This window comes from Scyliorhinus canicula, chromosome 12 (genome assembly GCF_902713615.1).
Source record: "Scyliorhinus canicula chromosome 12, sScyCan1.1, whole genome shotgun sequence".
Lineage (NCBI taxonomy): Eukaryota > Metazoa > Chordata > Chondrichthyes > Carcharhiniformes > Scyliorhinidae > Scyliorhinus > Scyliorhinus canicula.
Window position 1 is genome coordinate 122,514,235 of NC_052157.1, and position 19,653 is coordinate 122,533,887.

The 19,653-nt window shown below is 46.9% G+C and overlaps 1 protein-coding gene across 1 annotated transcript in view; it reads right to left on the bottom strand.

Moving 5' to 3' along the window:
• Positions 1-1,853: 1,853 nt before the first annotated feature.
• The window catches only part of LOC119974769 (eosinophil peroxidase-like), a 64,582-nt gene continuing 46,782 nt past the window's right edge, over positions 1,854-19,653 (bottom strand). The window contains exons 10-14 of the mRNA XM_038813985.1: positions 17,282-17,452; positions 8,878-9,115; positions 5,497-5,702; positions 3,475-3,636; positions 1,854-3,192 (exon numbers count right to left, since the gene is read on the bottom strand). Of these exons, the coding sequence (XP_038669913.1) occupies positions 2,729-3,192; positions 3,475-3,636; positions 5,497-5,702; positions 8,878-9,115; positions 17,282-17,452 (1,241 nt within the window). The 3' untranslated portion in view covers positions 1,854-2,728. The remainder of the gene's footprint in view (positions 3,193-3,474; positions 3,637-5,496; positions 5,703-8,877; positions 9,116-17,281; positions 17,453-19,653) is intronic.

A 19,653-nucleotide genomic window follows, 5' to 3' on the forward strand; every position in this document is an offset into this window, starting at 1 on the left:
GGGGGTACGGAAGGTGGCCAACAACTCCATAGTTTGCTGACAGTTGTGCCGCTGGCCGGGGGGCTTCTGCCAGGGCTGGGAGGAGTAGAGAGGGATGTCCAGGAGGTGGGCCGTGGGGTCGGCATGGATGGGCATGGAGCACCATTGCCGCAGCCGGCAAGGTAGCCATGCAGCTGGGCACACCGCGAACAGCCTTTGAACCTGGTGCCACGGGTTGTATAGGTATTCCCCAGGGCATCCCCGCTCTGGCCCCGGACAACCCATCAATGGACTGGGCACTCCAGCACAACAAGTACCATCTTTTTGGCTGGGATATGTGTGTGGGGGGAGGGGGAGGGGCGTGTATTGTTTATGTGCGGCTGCAGCTTGTCAGCCTCCTGAGTATCAATCATGGACCCGGCAAATACCGCACCGTTTTTCATTAGAATCAATTGTGTTCCACGTGGGTGCTGGTGCTTGCCCGTCAACCGTAACAGAATCAGTGCAGGTGTGGCGCAGATTTTCCTGCGTGATAGTCCACGGATTCACAGTTGGCGTCAACACTTAGGGCTGGATTCTTCGGACTGCGACGCCGAAATCGTGTTCGCCGATCGGCCGGAGAATCACAGTTCCCGACCGAAATGGGGGTGGTGTCGCTTTTGCGATGCTCCGCCCCCTCCAAAGCGACGTACTCGGAGAGTATGCTGCGCCATGTATCGACGGCCACCGGACAATGCCTGAGGCCTGCCCCCAATGCTCCGCCCCCGACAGACCAAGTTCCCGACTGTGTGGATCACTCGTGGTCCCATCCATCGCAAACTCGGCGTGGCGGCTGTGGACTCAGTCCAGTGCCGCCACAGTCAGGGGAGGGCTGATCCGAGAGTGGGGGGAACTTTATCAGGGGCTGGTGGCACTGTTGGAGGGTGGCCTGGGGTGCGCGAGCCGATCAAAGGGGGGGGGGGGGGGCACTATTTCGGTGGGCCAGATCCGCAAGTGGCCGCCGCCTTGTAGCACGACACGGCTGCTGCAGGCTGCAATGCGCATGCACAGTCATGGACCCGGCAATTCTCTGAGCCGTATCAGTAGATAGAGCCGGGTGCTCTATGGTGCCGGCATGCCAGCCACAGCCTAACAGAGGATCGGTGGCCATTTTGCGCCATTTCTTTGGGTGTAAAACACCACCTTTCCCACGCTGCTGACGTCTCATAAACGGAGAGTCCCGCCTCTTTTACTCCTTTAATTTTATTAGTATTTTCTTCACCTCTCAATCACCCTTTTCCCTCTGTTGTTTGCCTGTATGAGTAGACAGTTGGGGTAGTTAGAAAGAGGGACTCAGATAGTAGATAACCAGTTATATTTTTTGCCTATTCTAATTACTGTTAATAATAGAAGGTTACATTCCCCGGTAGTACCCTGGCATCCCCCTGTCCTCAGCAGTTAGTGCCATGGGGCAGTGTCGGGGGGGGGGGGGGGGGTCTGGAAGGTTGCCTATATCATTTGGAGGGGGTCTACTTTTGTGTGTTGGGTGGGTCCCTTCTGTGCATGGGGGGTGGGGGGGGGGGTCTCCATGTGTGTGTATATGTGGGGGTGAGCTTCCTGTGTTTCATATCGGAGAACTGGGCACCCTTTAAAAATGGCGCCTTGATCTCAGGATTCCGGATTTCTCTGGCCCTGTCCCACCCGGTGGATTGTGATTTTCTTGCCTCACCCAGCACTCCGCGCACAGAATGGAAAATTCCGCTCTCTACTTCTTCTGTTTTTTTTGCTTCTCATCTCAACTTTCCAGATCAGCCTGTCTCTTACTGGGGTAACTCATTGCAAATGCCCACCTCTAAAGAGAAGAGAAAGGCAACAAGTAATGAATGACACTGAGGTTAGCAACCAGAGTTTATTGTCTATTTCATATAACCAAGATTTCAGATTTTCATACAATTGAATTTTCAAATGAATAAACATTTTGAAAGAGAAGTTCTGCCAAGATCTTTTAGAATGCGTAGCCACTGATTTCAAAACTGGTTCATTGCAATCATTCAGAATATGAATGAGACTCATTTTCTAATTTAACCCCATAAGAATTATATCCAAATGAATAATTGGGTCCAATCATCGCAATACAAACAACTGATTGTTGCAAAGCAGAAAATTACAATTCCCGTGCATGAAATAGGATCAATTGTCAGAGTTAGTGAAGGGTCTTCCTTGAAGAAACCAGAAACAACGTACAGTGCACGCACTGTGATGGGTGGAACTGATTTTGGGGCCGAGAGAGTGGGGGCACTGGAGCTGCAGTCATTCATCTGGATTGTAAACTAATTATTTACCTGATGATTGATTATTTATCACACCGTAAATCTCATCTTTTGTACTTCAAATTTTTAGGTTATTGGTGGGCATGAAGGAGAGTTGTCACGGGCCACGAGCTGTCACAGGAATTCATACGACCCCTGACAAAACAACTGCTGAGAAGTGGGTTTGGTGGGATTCTCCGGTCTGCCAGTCACCTGTTTTTAGGTGGCGTGCCGTTAGGTGGAGGCGAGATTCTATCTTCCCGCCGCTTGTCAATGGGATTCCCCATTGTACCCACCCCACGGTGCCAGAAAACGCACTGGCCGGCGTGCGCTGCCGGCGGGAAAAGTCAATCGCAATGACCGGTGAATTCCGGCTCCCAGCTCAGAATTTACCCCAGGAACAGATCCCTTTAACATTCTATTGTAAAGATCCTTGTTTATGCCTCGAAAAAGGAAGATGATTAAACTGTAAAGAGTAAATTGCCCAGAAAATAGCTGTATTTGCTTAAGGAACCTCTCCTTAACTCTAACCAAACTTGATCACCAGAATTCAACTGAATGATGGCGCTTCCTGATATAATAGAACTCCCGTATCTATTTGACACATCTGAGATGATCACCTGAGAACGATTCTTTCTGAGCAACAAGGTTACTTGTCGCTCCCCTCCAGCGTGATACGAAAATTGATATACTCCAGCTATTTGACAAGTGAATATTCCCGTTCGACCATTGTAATGTCTCTGGCCATTGTAGAACTCCTTTATACATGGAATTGGGTTTCCTAGTCTCAGATTTCTTACATTAAGTTGTGCAGAAAAGGCTGATGTTTTTGGAGCACTTTGAGATACTGGAATAGGTTGACAGCAATTTCCTCTAGGTCCTCCAGTGCCATTTTGAGCAACTTGAGATCCAATAGACTGGGGTTCTGAAAGAATTGCAAGAGTAGATCACATGTTTAAATGCACTTTAGGATCTATGATTCATTTAACAATACTGCCTCCATCATCTGAAACTAAGGCTAACATTTACAGAAAGGAAAGAACAATGAGAGTCAATGGGGGAGGATTTGACAGGTAACCTCCTCTTACAGTTTAGAGCTCAGATGACGAAGGTGAAAATTACAATTGTAGTGGCTATATTCGACCCTTCTCGCCTTGTGCCAACCAATGACACTTGCTATTCCGAGGTGCTGGATTTTGGCTCTTACCTACACAGGCGGGTGGTGCAATATTCCACTGCCCATTACTCAGACAAGTTAGCGTATTTCCTCCCACCAGCTCGAATCCGGACTCACAAGTGTACCTGACCGAGGATTTACAGATCGAGAAATGGCCGTGGTCCACAACAGGAACAGAGCCACAGGGGGTCACTGTAAAAGGTAAGAAAAAATACACTAATTAGGAGAAACGAAACCCAGAGCTACGGAGAACATTATGTTGTGTACTTCCAATGTTCTGACCACTTGAAAATAAAACAGGCAAATTAGTGAGAAGAGAACAGAAAAGTAAATAAATGCAAAGTTAATCCCTGTGGAAGGGTGATGTGGGAAATGGAGACAGCTTCAATTCCACTGAGTATTTGCCACATTTAAGAAAAGAAGCCAATGTGAAATTGAAAAAGCCCATCCCGTCAATCAGTCCAGAGAGACAAGATTGTTCTCACATAGGTGCAAGCACACAACCATTCAATCCCCGAGGGAGCAGCACAGCGAAAAATTGAGTGGCCTTTCTTCTTGACCCAAGAAAGTAACAAAGCACCTCCTCTAGAGATTATTACACTGTCACAGCTGAATAAGAACTTTCTTCTTTCTAATAATAATCAGTTTCTACCTTAGGGTAAGTTGTGCATCTGCACAAAGAAAGCACCGATCATTATTTATTTTATCTAAACTGAGAGACTGGCAAACACTACCATCTGTGTTGACGGAAGTGATTAAACACTCTATCCAGAGAGAGATTTGCAAACATGTGGTGATTGCCCCTTTAAGGGCAACACAGCAGAGAAAAGGATCAGGACTCAGAGTGGGGAATCAGCCCAAGAGGAGGCGTTCTCCTAGTGCAGAGGTATGTTAGAACTAAATGCAAGCGTGCCGCTCCTGAAGATCACTTGTCAATAAATCCCTTTTTGTTCTACTAATTAAGCCTTCTAAAGTGCATCATTGCAAAACAATGATGCACTTTAACAGTCCAAAGATGTGCGGGTTAGGTGGATTGGCCATGCTAAATTGCCCGTAGTGTCCTAAAAAGTAAGGTTAAGGGGGGGGTTGTTGGGTTACGGGTATAGGGTAGATACGTGGGTTTGGGTAGGGTGATCATTGCTCGGCACAACATCAAGGGCCGAAGGGCCTGTTCTGTGCTGTACTGTTCTATGTTCTATGTTCTAATACCAGTTAATCCTGGTAACATTCACTCTGTGTAAAAAGATTATGGCTCAAGTTCCACTACAGAGCCTTCAGTACATTAAATCTAGATGGACATTTCAATATCATACTGAACAAGTGTTGCACTTTCAAAGATGGGCAGGCTTTTCCCCTGCTGTTAGTTGTTCAATTTTCATTACCACTCATTGGTTACAGCAGGACTGCTGAGATTTGACCTGATCTATTAGGTGTGGAATGGCTCATCTCTGTGTACAGCATTCTGCTTACGATGTATTGCATGCATGTCTTGTGTTTTAGCTTCACCAGTTTTTAGATATGCCTGTTGCTGTACCTGACATGCTCTCCTGCACTATTTAACCTGGATTGAGCTTTGGGGCTGATGCTAAAGGTGGAGTAAAGAATATTCTGTGCTGTGAGGCTATAAGAAGAGAAGATAAAAATGGAGAGCAAGAGCTAACAGAGTTGTGTAATAAATTGTCAGGAAAATGTGGAAGACATTAATGGGTGCTGGAGAGAAAGGAAAGGATTGAGCGATTGAGTGAGATGATTATGTAGAAGATGCGACAATGACTCAGTGTGCTTGAGTAATAGAACAAGAAGGTGAATAGGTAAAGTGATCCATATTAATAAGTCTAAGTTTCTGGATTCTGAAGATATTGCCCTTAACCCCTCAGAGTTTTGGTCCCTGTGTCACGAGAGCAGACAGAAAAGGTTGTTAATGGAGTTTAGCTCGGGAGTGTATTTTTGTTCTTTTCTTACACCATCAGATTTGCTTAGTTTTACCTTCAAGCATAAATGAACTGTTATGTCAGCATTCTGAAGGCTGGACCTAGCCCAGTAATACCCTACCTCGCGCATCCTCCTTCCAGGGACTCAGGTCCACCTTTGGTATCTGGTTGCAGTGTACGTATCCTCGTGGCAATGTTTGAAATTTAAAAGCATCCCGAGGAAGAAATTGAATCCCGGTGTTATCACAGATCATTCTGGACATGGAGATTTCAGCAAGGGCCGAACGTTGGCCAACAGTAAAAATGTCTTTATTTTCCCACCAGAACCTGAAATACAAAGAGAAACGTTGTTGGTAATGATGGAACCATCAATTCACCAGACACGTGTTTCCGATATGAATCTAGGCTTTAATCGACTTACTTCAGAGCCAGCCTGTTACCCGTTGATGAACTCGTAGTGAACTCAGGCTGACTCTGGACAAGGGTATTTATACAGCGGCACTAGAGGGAGGAGTCATGGGCGGAGCCAAGGGTGAAGCCCAGTACAAGTTCCTGAGTACTCCCAGAGCTACTCCCCCTAGTGGCAGGATAGCGCCACAGCGCTTTGCAAAGACAGTGTGAATTATCATATATACACATATATTACATTCACCACAGGTAATTCTCTGGAAAGTACAGATTTAACACATTGACTGCAAAGAGTCCATCTGCATTGCTGAGTATAAGAGCAACAGAAAAGTCTGGGAGGGGAAGAGGTTTAAAAAAAAATGTAAATGCCCAATTATTTTTTTCCAATTAAGGGGCAATTTAGTGTGGCCAATCCACATACCCTGCACATCTTTTGGGTTGTGGGGGTGAGACCCTCGCAGACACAGGAAGAATATGCAAATTCCACACGGGCAATGACTCCAGGCCGGGATTGAACCCGGGTCCTCGGTACCGTGAGGCAGCAGTGCTAACCACTGCGCCACCATGCCGCCCATGGGGGAAGACATTTACTGACCCCGACATGCAGTAGGTTTATGGTGAAGTGCGGGGTTGGGGAGGGGATTTGGATTTTCTGCAATTTAAGGGACAGATTCAGTTTCTCAGTCTGAAGATCTAATTAGGGTTCATGTCCATAGTCTTGATTAAGGCCTGGACACCATTGTCTCCTTTTTTCTTCCCTGTGATATTCATTCCTCTCCAGTCCTCCTAATCACAGACCATTGGTTCTTGGGCAGTAATGTGTCACAAGCAACAGTCAGCAGTTCCTAATTTTACAGCCGATTTTTAATTTTGTCTGCACTATTTCCCCTCTTTATACGCGGTCATCTGTGAAGTTTTCCTAATCTCACCAAAGGCCAACGACCTGAAATGTTAACCCTACTCTCCTCAGTCCACGAATGTTGGCTAAATTGCTGAGTACTTTCAGGAAGGACTGTGTAGCAGAGCAGGTCACCATGTTTGTTTGCTGATACCCGTAGTTAGACAATAACTTCAAACAAGTTACTTACGTCCCTGGTTGCTGAAGCCATAACCTTTTAGATCAAAACCATAACAAACTGTGGGTATATTAACTCTGGGGTTCGAAGGATTGACCAGCAGACAGAATGCTTAGCTATTCAAGCTGACACATGACTGACCTCATTATCGTGCTGCCATCAAACTGCATATGAATATGAGAAATAGGCCATTTGATCCCTCAAGCCTGCTCCGCGATTCAATAAGATTATGGTTGATCTGTTTGTGTTGAGTTCCACATTTCCCATGTACCCCCTATAACCGTTGATTCCCTTACCAAACTAGAATCTATCTATCTCTGTCTTTAAAAAAATCTAATGATCCGGCCTCTTCCGTCTTCGGAGGCAGAGATTTCCAAAGTTGCAAAATTCACTGAGAGAAAAACATTCTCTGTCCTATAAGGTGACCCCTAATTTTCAAACCATACCCCCTAGTTCTGGACTCACCCATTTGAGGAAACACCCTTTCCATGTCCACCTTGTCAAGACTGTTCAGGATCATACAAACTTCAATCAAGTCACCCTTATTCTTCTAAACTCTAGTGGAAATAAGCCAAGTCAGTCCAATCTTTCCTCACAACAACCTGGCCATTCAAGATGTCAATCTAAGCCTCTTCTGGGCTGGCTCCAATGCATTTGCATCCTTAAGTAAGAAGACCAAAACTACACACCGTATTCGAGATGTTGTTTCACCAATGCCCTGTATAACTGAAACAGAACCTTACTTTCCCTTTCCCTCCACTCCCTCCTACACCAGACCATCTGACTCTTGTTCTTAAGTTTGCTACATCTTCTTGCAATCTCTCACAGCTACAGCATTCTCCCTCTCTTTAGTTCTGATGAAGAGTCAAACGGACTCAGAACATTGACTGTTTTCTCTCCCTGCAGATGCTGTCAGACCTGCCGAGCTTTGCCAGTGTTCCCTGTTATGGTTTCAGATTCCAGCATCAGTATTTTGCTAATCCTTACTTTTATGTTCAATTCCTCTTCTAATAAAGGACAGCATTCCGTTAGCCTTCTTGGTTACATGCTGCACCCGAATACTAACGCTTTGACACTCATACACTAGAACACCTAAATCTTGCTGCACCTCTGCATTCTGCGTCTCCATTTAGGTATTTTCTGCTTCTTTATTCTTCCTGCCAAAGTGAACAACTTCACACTTTCCCATATTATAACCAGACCAGGTTTTTCTTTTTAGGCGATCAGAGAGTCATTGGCAAGACCAGCATTTGTTGCACATCCTTAATTGCCCTCGGGAGGTGGTGGTGAGCCACCTTCTTGACCTGTTTCAGTCTATATTTAAGGCAATCCATCATGCTGTTAGGAAGAGAAAGAGAGAGGAAAGTGTCCCTCTGCAACAGGGCCCAATGTGATAATAGCACAGAGTACTGAGAGTCCCTCCTGAATCTGGAGAGTACCTGGGCTGCTTGAGAAGCTCCTCAGAAAACTGAGGCTGCTTGGGCTTGGAGCAGGAATGTAGCAGTAACTGCAGCACTGGAACTTTAAGCTTGCTGCTGCCATAAGAACCCAAGTTAAAATCAGTCTTAAAAGCTCAATTTTTTTGCATTTTTACTACAGACATGTCTCACTCTACTTTGATTTGTTTTTCCTTCCCAATGAACTCATATCCAGCCATTTAATGTCAGGTTGTTTCACTTTTGTTTGCCTTCACACTTCCTCAGGAGATCAAGTGGTTAAGCTAATTGGCATCTTTGTGGTCTGGTGACCTTCTCTTGACTGACACTCATGGAAATTTAAGGAAAGGTAAAGAACAGTGACTAAATCTTTCTGCACAGTGACCACTACAATGTCAACCTGTTCTACTCGACAACACAACTATTGATTGACTGAATCTGTAACCACCCTGGCTAAGAGATTTCAGCATCAGGCAGTTCCCTGGCTCTGATCTCCAATCCCTTTATGGTGAAGTGTAAGCACACAGCTCAATGGGTGTCAAAGCTTTCAATTGTTTTTGTTCTGCTAATAATGTCCATTACCTATCTCCATCTCTCAGGTTCTTGAATTGCTGTCCTATTAGACAGGCAAACAAGGGGCCCACTTTTCCACCTTCCACAAAGGGTTCGGAGATCCCTCCCATCCACACATCGATGTTGTCAGGAGTGCCATACAAGTCGATGAGTTTCCTTGCCAATGGATAATTTTTAAGGACTTGTTGAAGTTGACGTACATTCCTGGGTTGCAGAAGGCCACAGAATCTCCGCCAAGCATTGTAACCTGTGAAATTCAGAGAGAAAAATGTAAAAAATACACCTGTCAGCTATTGTGTGTTAGGTTATACTAAAAGTTTGCTTTATTGCCACAGAAAACCGGAAGTTCAAATGTTTGGTGGGTGATCCATCGCTATGACAATACCTTTCTGAAGCTAACCAAGCAGAGTTTTGTAGAATGTTTGTGAGGGGCTCTCCCTCTCTGTTCTCTCACTCGTTATGGTGAGAGGGGTGTGCGGGGGGTGAGGGGGTGGGGGGGGGGGGGGTGGGGGGTGGGGGGGGGATTAAATGGTTTCTGCTTAGTGTCTCCCCCTAGTGGCACTGCAGAGGTTAAAGACTCATTTTGTTTGTGGGCATTGCTGGGTCAGCCATCATCCAAATTGCCCTTCAATTGAATGGCTTGCTAGGCCAATTCAGCGGGCATTTAAGAGTCGCCCACATAACGGTGGATCTGGAGTCAGCCATGGATGGCGGATTTCCTTCCCTAAAGGGCATGAGTGAACCTGATGGATATTTACTACAATCGACAATGGTTTCATGATTATTATTGATTATTCCAGATTATTATTGAATTCAAATGTCACCATCTGCCATGGTTAGATTCGAACGCAGGTCCCCAAAGCAATACCCTCGGTCTCTGGATCACAAATCCAGTGGCAATTCAACTGTGCCACTGTCTTCCCATTATTCACAATTGTCTTTTAGAGCACACATCAACATTTTAATTATTGTTCTTTCAAATAACTGTAGGATGATTACTTCATCGAGCCCCTTCTGGAGCATGTGCAGCAAATACTCTGGAAGTAATAACAGAACCTCTAATAACGCGTTAGTGACTGCAGAATATACCAAAGTTATTCTTCAGTAATCAAACATATAATAATTGATCTGCAGTAACAGAAGAATGTGCCATTATTTTTCTGCAATAATGATTCAACGATCATCACAGTAGTATTTGTTTCTGCAGGAGTAATACTACATGGAATAGTTACTCTGTATTTTGGATGAGAGATTAAACTTAATACTTCTCAAGAAGAATCCATGCTATTACTAGAAGAATGGAATTGGATTTCTCCCTTAGCAGTATTTATTCCTATACCAACATTGAGGAAAACTAATTATATAGTCATTTTTGCCATTTCTGTCAGACTTTACTGTGAGAAAATGGATTGCCATTATTCTTTCCACAGTATGTGGGTGCCGTTGATTAGGCCAGAATTTGTTTCTGACCCCTAACTTCCCTCGAAGGCGGTGAGCCGCTTTCATGATTGGTTTCCGGAATTCCTTTTTGTTGAATGCGGTCATTGCCCAGCACTTGTGTTGCATAAATGTTACTTACCACTTATCTGCCAAGCCTGAATATTGACAGGTTCTTGCTGCTTATGGACCCTGGGGCTGGTTTAGCTCACTCGGCTAAATCGCTGGCTTTTAAAGCAGACCAAGCAGGCCAGCAGCACGGTTCGATTCCCGTACCAGCCTCCCCGGACAGGCGCCGGAATGTGGCGACTAGGGGCTTTTCACAGTAACTTCATTGAAGCCTACTCGTGACAATAAGCGATTTTCATTTCATTTAATTTCAGTATGTCAAGAGTTATGAATGGTGCTCAACATTGTACAATGATTGTACAGTGAGCATAACCGGTTCTGACCTTATGATGGAAGGAGTGTCATTGATGAAGTAGCTGAAGATAGTTGGGCCTAGGACACACCCCTGAGGAACACCAGCAACATTGCTCTGGGACTGAGATGATTAACCTCCAACAATCACAAACATCTTCTCTTGTGTTTTAGATATATCTCCAAGTTCCAACGGTGACTGCATTTCAAAAGTAATTCATTTCACAGAATCACAGAAACTACCTTGCACAAGACACCCTTTGGCTCATAGAATCTGCATCAACACATGAAAAACATCTGACCTACCGACCACATCCCATTTGCCAGCACTTGGCCACAGCCTTCAATGTTATGACGCGCCAAGTGCTCATCCATGTACTTTTCAAAGAATGTGAGACAACCCGCCTCTACCACCCTCCTAGGCAGTGCGTTCCAGACTGTCACCACCCTCTAGGTAAAAAGGTTTTTCCTCAAATTCTCCCTCAATCTCCTGTCCTTTATCTTGAACTTGTATCCCTTTGTGACTGACTCTTCAACAAAGGAGAACAGTTGTTGCCTATCCACCCTGTCCATGCCCCTCATAATCTTGTAGACTGTGATGAGGTTGCCCCTCAGTCCCAAGCATAACCAACCTCTCTTCATAACTTAAATATTCCATCCCAGAGAACATCCTGATAAATCTCCTCTGCATCCCCTACAATGCAACCATATTATTCCTATAATATGGTGACCAGAATTGCGCACAGTACTCCAGCTGTGGCCTCACCAAAGTTCTATATAACTCCAACATAACCTCCCTGCTTTTGTAATCTATGCCTCAGTTGATAAAAGCAAGTGTCCCATATGCCTTTTTCACCACCCTATTGACCTGCCCTTCCATCTTCAGAGATCTATGAACAAGAAACACTAAGGTCCCTTTGTTCTTCCTTCCAAAGTGTATCACCACATATTTTTTGGAATTAAATTCAATCTGCCACTTATTTGCCTGTTTGATCATTTTGTCAGTATCTCCTTGTAACCAAAGACACTCAACCTCACTGTTAATCTCTCAGCCAATCTTTGTATTATCTGCAAACTTACTGATCCTGCCCAGCGCCGGCCCTTGGGTTGCTGGCGCCCCGGGCAAGCTGAACTTCAGCGCCCTTCGGGGGGGGGGGGGGGGGGGGGGGGGCGAGGCGGGGGGGGCCGAGGCGGGGGGAGCGGGGCCGAGGCGGGGGGGGGCGAGGTGGGGGGGGGCCGAGGCGGGGGGGCGGGGCCGAGGTGGGGGGGGCCGAGGCAGGGGGGGCGGGGTGAGGAGGGGGCCGAGGTGGGGGGGGGGAGGCGGGGGGGGGGGGCGAGGCGGGGCGGGGCGGAGGTGGGACGGGGCGGGGCGAGGGCGAGGGGGGCGAGGGCGAGGGGGGGTGAGGGCGAGGGGGGGTGAGGGGGAGGGTGAGGGGGGGCGAGGGGGAGGGGGGGCGAGGGGGAGGGGGGGCGAGGGCTAGGGGGGGCGAGGGCGAGGGGGGGCGAGGGGCGGGGGCGAGCGAGGGCGAGGGCGGGGGCGAGGGTGAGGGCGGGGGCGGGGCCGAGGGGGCGGACGGAGGGGGGGCGGACGGAGGGGGGGGGCGACCACCGCCCTGGGGGAGGGCGGCCACTGCGCATGCGCTGGTTGGCACCGGCCCAACTGCGCATGCGCGGGACCCGAGTCTCTGGCGCCCCCTAGCACATGGCGCCCCGGGCGACTGCCCGAGTTGCCGGTACCTTGGGCCGGCCCTGATCCTGTCCCCCACATAGTAACCATGTTGTTTAGACAAATGACGAATAATAGGGGGACCCAGCACAGATCCCTGTAGGATGCCACTGTACACTAGTTTCTAGTCACTAAAACAGCCTTCTATCATCACCCTCTATCTCCTACAACTAAGCCAATTTTGAATCCACCTCATCAAATTACCCTGTTTCCCTTCTCTTCTTTATAAGCCTCCCATGTGGGACCTTGTCAAAGGCTTTGCCGAAATCCATGTAAACTGCATCAGCTGCACTACCCTCATCTACACACCTGGTCACCTCCTCAAAACACTATCAATTCTAAAGCATGACCTTTCTCTAAAGTCATGCTGACTATCCATGATCACACCTTGCCTCTCCAAGTGGAGATAGATTCTCTCCTTCGGGAGTTTCTCCAATAGTTCCCCACCACTGATGTGAGACTCACTGGTCTGTAGCCCCCTGGTTTATCTCTACAACCCTCCTAAATCGCGGAACGGCATTACCTGTTTTTCAGTTCTCTGGCACCTTCCCTGTGGTCAGAGAGGAATAAAAAATTGGGTCAGAGCCCCGGCAATCTCCTCCCTCACCACCCGTAGCAACCTTGGACACATTTCATCTGGGCCTGGAGATTTCTCCACTTATAAGCCTGCCAACACCTCCAATACCTTGTTACTCCCTGTGTAAATTTGCTCAAGAACCTCACAGTCTCTCTCCCTGAGTTCCTTATCAACTTCCTCATTCTGTTGGGTGAAGTCGGATGTGAAGTATTCAGTCAACACCCTACCAATGTCCCTTGACTCAACCCACAGATTGCCACCTTGGTCCCCAAAGGGCCCTACTCCTTCCCTGGTAATCCTCTTCCCATTGATATACTTATAGAATATTTTGGGATTTTCCGTACTTTGGAGAGCTTTCTCATACCCCCTCTTTGCTCTCCTATTTGTTTTCTTAAACTGTATCCTTCACTTTCTGTACTCCACTAATGCCTTCATTAATTTTCTCCCAATGTGCTTGCAAAAGACCTCCCTTTTCCTTCTCATCGCATCCTGAATATCTGGTCAACCATGGTTCTCTGGACATGTTACTCCTTCCTATCACCCTAGAGAGGACATGTGAGATCTGTACCCTCCCCATTTCATTTTTGAATGCCCCCCACCCCACCCAACTGCTTTTCTGTAGGTTTCCCCACAAGTAACTCTTCCCAGACTATCGTGGTCAGATCCTGCCTTATTTTATGAAAATCCGCTCTCCCCTCATCCAAAACTTTGATTGCAACTTGTCTATTTCTTTGTCCATAACAAACTTAAGTTGTACCATGTTGTGCTATCATTAAAATGCTCCCCTACCTCAACCACCTGTCCAGCTTTATTCCCCAGAAGTAGGTTGAGTACTGCACCACCCCTTGTTGGATCCTCTACTTATTAAGCTAAAATGTTCTCCTGTATACATTTTAAGAATTGCATTCCATCTCAGCCCTTAACACTATCCCAATTAATGTTGGGAATGTTGAAATCACCTAATATAATTACCCTATTGTTATTATTTTTACACACCTCTGCAAACTGCACATTTACTGTACTATGCTGTGCCCTTATGCTGCTAACAGTCTGTGCCCCCTCCCCCTGCCAAATTAATTTAAACACCTCCCAACAGCATTAAGAAGCCCACTGGCAAGGGTGTTAGTCTGGCTCTGGTTCAGATGTAGACTATCCCACTTGTATAGGTCCCACCTTCCCCAGAAACAGCCCCAGTGATCCAGGAATCTAAAACTCTCCCTCCTGCACCAACTCTTCATCTGCGCTATTCTCCTACTTCTTTGCCGGACAGCACGTGACACTGGGAGTAATCCAGAGATTACAACCCGAGAGGTCCTGCTTTTTAGTCTACTGCCTAGCTCCCGGAATTCTTAATGCAAGCCCTCATCTCTTTTTTTAACCTATGTCATTACCAACATGGTACCAACATATACCATGACCTCTGCCTTATCACCCTGCCCCTTCAGGATGCCCTGCAGATCTTCAGTGACATCCAGAAACCTGGCACCAGGGAGGAAACACACCATCCTGGAGTCACACGATGGTCACAGTAGCGCCTATCTGTCCCTCTGACTATGACATCCCCTATTACTGTTGCTCTTCCTCTATTCCTCTCCTGTGCAGACAGGTTTCTAGTGGTGCCAGAAGCTTGGCTCTATCCGCACTCCCTAGATGAACCAGCGTCCTCATCAGGCTCCAAAATAGAATACCAATTTGCGAGCAGGACCCCAGGCGACCCGTGGACTGCCTGGTGGAAGTCCTTTCAACTGCGCTGTGACCACCATTCTAAGTGTGCTAGCCACGATGCTCTCAGGCTTGCGGATGCTCCACAGTGTTCCCAGCTGCCGTTCTAACTCTGAAACTTGAGCTTCCAGGAGCTGCAGCTCGACACACTTTGTTGTAAAGAAATTTGGGGCTACATGAGGTGATGAAAATACTACATAGATGCGCAAACCTTCAAACAAATATCAGTAAACCCGGTAAACATTCCCAGGTGAATATTGTCTGGTAAATGTTGCCAAGGAAATACTGCCCAGTAAATGGTACCTGGTAAATATTGCCCAGGTGAATATGGTCTGGTAAATCCGATTATGAGAAGGATTCTCCGGTTCGCCAGGTACCTGTTTCTCGGCAGCATGCCATTCGCTGTTGGCGGGATTAGCTACTCCTGTTGCATGTCAGTGGGATTTTCCATTGAACTACCCCAAGCCGCCAGGAAGCCCTCGGGTGTGGGTGTACTGCAAATGGGAACAGAGAATCCCGATGACCGGAGAATCCCGGCCTGTATACTTTAAAAATTAATTCACAGATGTGCGTGTCGCTGGCTGTGCCAGCGTTTAATGCTCATCCCTCACTGCCCTCCATTTCAGACCAGGTAAGGACGGCAGATTTCTTTCTCTAAAGGACATTAGCGAATCAGATGGGTTTTTATGACAACCAACAATGGTTTCATGGTCATCGTTAGACTTTTAATTCCAGATTTTTTGTTGAATTCAACTTTCGCCATCTGCCATTGTGGTATTTGAACCCAGGTATCCAGATCTTGCCTCTGAATTACTAGTCCAGTGAAAATGTAAGTGCCTCCCCTCAATATTGTCTGGTAAATAATGCCTGGTTTCACTTTGGGCGTGTATAGCAGGGTGTTTCTCGGTGCCTACAGTGCTGGGGATGACTCCGCTACCAAACCCGACTCTTTTTTTTGCCCCGCTGAGGTCGTACTTACCTCACTTCCTGTGCTGGTGAGTTCAGCTCGTCAGTGCAGGAAGACATCAGGGTGTCATTTTTTTGACCCCCCTCAGACTCCTCACCATGGCCTCCGGATCTCCCATCACCCCAAATGACTTGTTGGGGGGGTCCTTGAGCCCCTCCCATCCACCTGGGTCCGAACTCTGGCAATCCTTCATGTATATACATATACAGAGATCATTACACCTGGCAGTGGCTCTGCCAGCCGGGTATGCCACCCAGGCACTCTGGAAGTACCAGGGTGACACTACCGTAGAGCCTAGGTGGTAGTGCCAAGGTACCAGGGTGGCAGTGGGAGTGCCAGAGTACCACATTGCCCAGAGCCCAACCAGCAGCGGGCCTCCGATGGCCTGGGTAACCCCCCCCCCCACCAGTTGCTGTTACGCCCAGTCCACGTTTGCGTGGATACGTGCTAAACTGCGCCACGGCGAGGTCTCGTAGGAGTGGGCGTTCGTTCTCGGGCCTCGGGGGCATCAGGCGGCGACATATGTATGTGAGCCTAGCTGCTCACTTAAATATGTGAATCTGATGAGATCCAGGTCGTGATGTCTCGTGAGATCCCGTTAGAGCTTGCGAGGCATTTGCGAGCATCGGAAAGCATGCAAGAGGGCTCTCAGACGATTTAACGGCCTCTTCTCGTCCGCAAGTCGGGCACGATGAGGCAGTTTGATCATGCACATTGTCTGGTAAACATTGCCTGATAAATACGGCCTAGTAAATATTGCCTGTAATCCAGAGGCTCAGGCAAATGCTGTGGAGGCCTGGGGTTCATGTCCCATTGTGACAGCTGGTGGAATTTAAATTCAATTATTAATTTGGAATTGAAAGATCACAAGACTATCTTGATTGTTGTAAAAACTTCTGCTGTCGTTACCTGCTCTGGCCTACATTTGACTCCAGACCCACAGCAATGTGATTAAATCTTAACTGCCCCTTTAAAAAACAGATGGCCTAACAAGCTAACAAATGTGGCCTTGCCAGCGACACTCATCCTATGAAAAAAAATAAAGAAAAGAAAAGCCTTTCCACATTGTTTCCAGTCTGTGAGTGAGAATGATCCTGCTGACTTCTTGATATCCTTGTGGTGATATGCCTATGGACTATATCATAGATGGATGGTGTGCGACCTCCAACCAGCAGGTGGCGGTACAGGCACACCATGCGGTTTCCAGACCAAGGTCATGAGACCTGTGACTCAGCTATAAGGGGAGGCACATCCGGCCATCTTCAGAAGAGGTTTGAGAGGGTAATAAGACATACATGTGAATGGTCAGTGCGAGGTGCAATTTCCAGAGGAGTCGTTAGCAGACTCCATGATAACGTGCTCTGTATCAGATTGCTATCTTACCACACGAGACGCAATAAAAGATTCTGGCTTGAACAATTCGCAGTGTTTGGTGGATTTCTTTGTACTGTACAAAGGACCAAACACAACAAGCGTGACTCAAAGAAACTAAATTATTATATTAACTGACATTTTATCAGCTTGTTTTGAGTTAGACTCCATTACATGTTGGTTTTCTGCTTACCTGGGATTCCATGATCCCGGGAACGCTGCAGATTCAGAGAACCCAGATCCATGGCCAAATGAGCAGTCAATTTAAATAGCTTCTCCCTCAATTCATCCGGCAACATCTTGTTCTGTGTTTGCAGTTTGGAGGGTTTGCCCAACAATCCTCGCATGAGGGGATCGACTCCACCTAATACACACACACACACAAGAGTAAGACAGGAACCCTTAATGCATCTCCTAATTTTTCACCCTACTCTTTAATCTGCAGCTGGTGGTAGGGAGACCGATAGTTAAGGATCTCGAATCGAGCAACACAGTAATATCTGAGACAATGAATTATTACTCAACAAAAACACAATTGAAACAAACTACCCAAGATCACTATGTCCCTCAATTAACTGGAGTTCCTAGACCAATCCCGATATAAGAGTGAACAGCAAAGCTGTGAACAGCCAGAGGAGTCAAAAGTGGTTTGTTGCTTTCCAGCTGTAAACTGTAACTATTTGTTATCAGGTAACATCCTGCATTTACACCTGAGGGTAGTTGAAGGGATAAGGCAGGATTTCACTCTGAATCACCTCCTAAATTATGACTGTGCTGAACATTGACAACAAACAAAAACTTATCGCACAGTAAAATAAAGATACAAGCTTCTACACAGTTAAATGCAGGGCAGAGTCCTTTCCTCGCCTGCGTTGCGAAGTGATCATTGATGAACATGATGTCCATTAACTACTGTATTACAATCCAAGCAAATCAGATCAAAGGTAATTTCAGACATAGAAACCAGCCAATTAAAAGTTTGAACTAAAAACAGAAAATGCTGGAAATACACTGCAGGTGTGGCAGCATCTATGGAGATAGAAACAGTGAAACGTTTGTGAACTATTTTTCTCTCTTCACTGATGCTGTCAGACCTGTTGAGCATTTCCAGCATTTTCTGTTTTTCGAAGGGGCAGCACGGTGGCGCAGTAGTTAGCACTGCTGTCTCACGGCACTGAGGAACCTGGCTCTGGGTCACTGTCCATGTGCAGTTTGCACATTCTCCCCATGTTTGCGCGGGTTTCACCCCCACAACACAAAGATGTGCCGGGTAGGTGGATTAGAACATAGAACATACAGTGCAGAAGGAGGCCATTCGGTCCAACGAGTCTGCACCGACCCACTTAAGACCTCACTTCCACCCTATTCCCGCAACCCAATAACGCCTCCAAACGTTTTTGGACACTAAAGGCAATTTAGCATGGCCAAGACACCTAACCTGCACGTCGTTGGACTGTGGGAGGAAACCGGAGCACCCGGAGGAAACCCACGCAGATACGGGGAGAACGTGCAGACTCCGCACAGACAGTGACCCAGCAGGGAATCAAACCTGGGACCCTGGCGCTGTGAAGCCACAGTGCTATCCACTCATGCTGCCGAACGCTACATTGGCCACTCTAAATTGGCCCTTAATTGGAAAAAATGAATTGGGTACTCCAAATTTATTTTTTTAAAATTCTGTTTTTTGTTCAGATTTCTAGCATCTGCAGTATTTTGCATTTGTTGCAGTAACAGAAGTGTGTGTTCCATAAAAATCGGGACCTCACAAGTCAAATTAAACTGTCAAAAAATTCAGATGACACATTGAAGACAGCAGTGGACAAAATCAGCTAATTTAGAGCAGATTATAGAACATAGAACATAGAACATACAGTGCAGAAGGAGGCCATTCGGCCCATCAAGTCTGCACCGACCCACTTAAGCACTATCCCCATAACCCAATAACCCCTCCTAACCTTTATTGGTCACTAAGAGCAATTTATCATGGCCAACCCACCTAAACTGCACATCTTTGGACTGTGGGAGGAAACTGGAGCACCCGGGGAAACCCATGCAGACACGGGGAGAACGTGCAGACTCTGCACGTACAGTGACCCAGCAGGGAATCGAACCTGGGACCCTGGCGCTGTGAAGCCACCGTGCTGAGCACCTTCACTTCTTAAAAAAGGTTGAGGGGCTGGTTTAGCACAGTGGGATAAACAGCTGGCTTGTAATGCAGAACAAGACCAGCAGCGCGGGTTCAATTCCCATACCGGCCTCCCCGAACAGGCACCAGGATGTGGCGACTAGGGGCTTTTCACAGTAACTTCATTGAAGCCTACTTGTGACAATAAGTAATTATTATCATTATTAATATTATTGGATTTAAAACCTCGTGTTACTAAATGGAAGTGGAGAAGGCATGGTAGCACAGTGGTTAGCACTGTTGCCTCATAGCTCCATGGTCCCAGGTTCGAATCAGCTTGGGTCACTGTCTGTGCAGAGTCTACACATTCTCCCCGTGTCTGCATGGGTTTCCTCCGGGTGCTCCGGTTTCCACCCACAAGTTACAAAAGATGTGCTGTT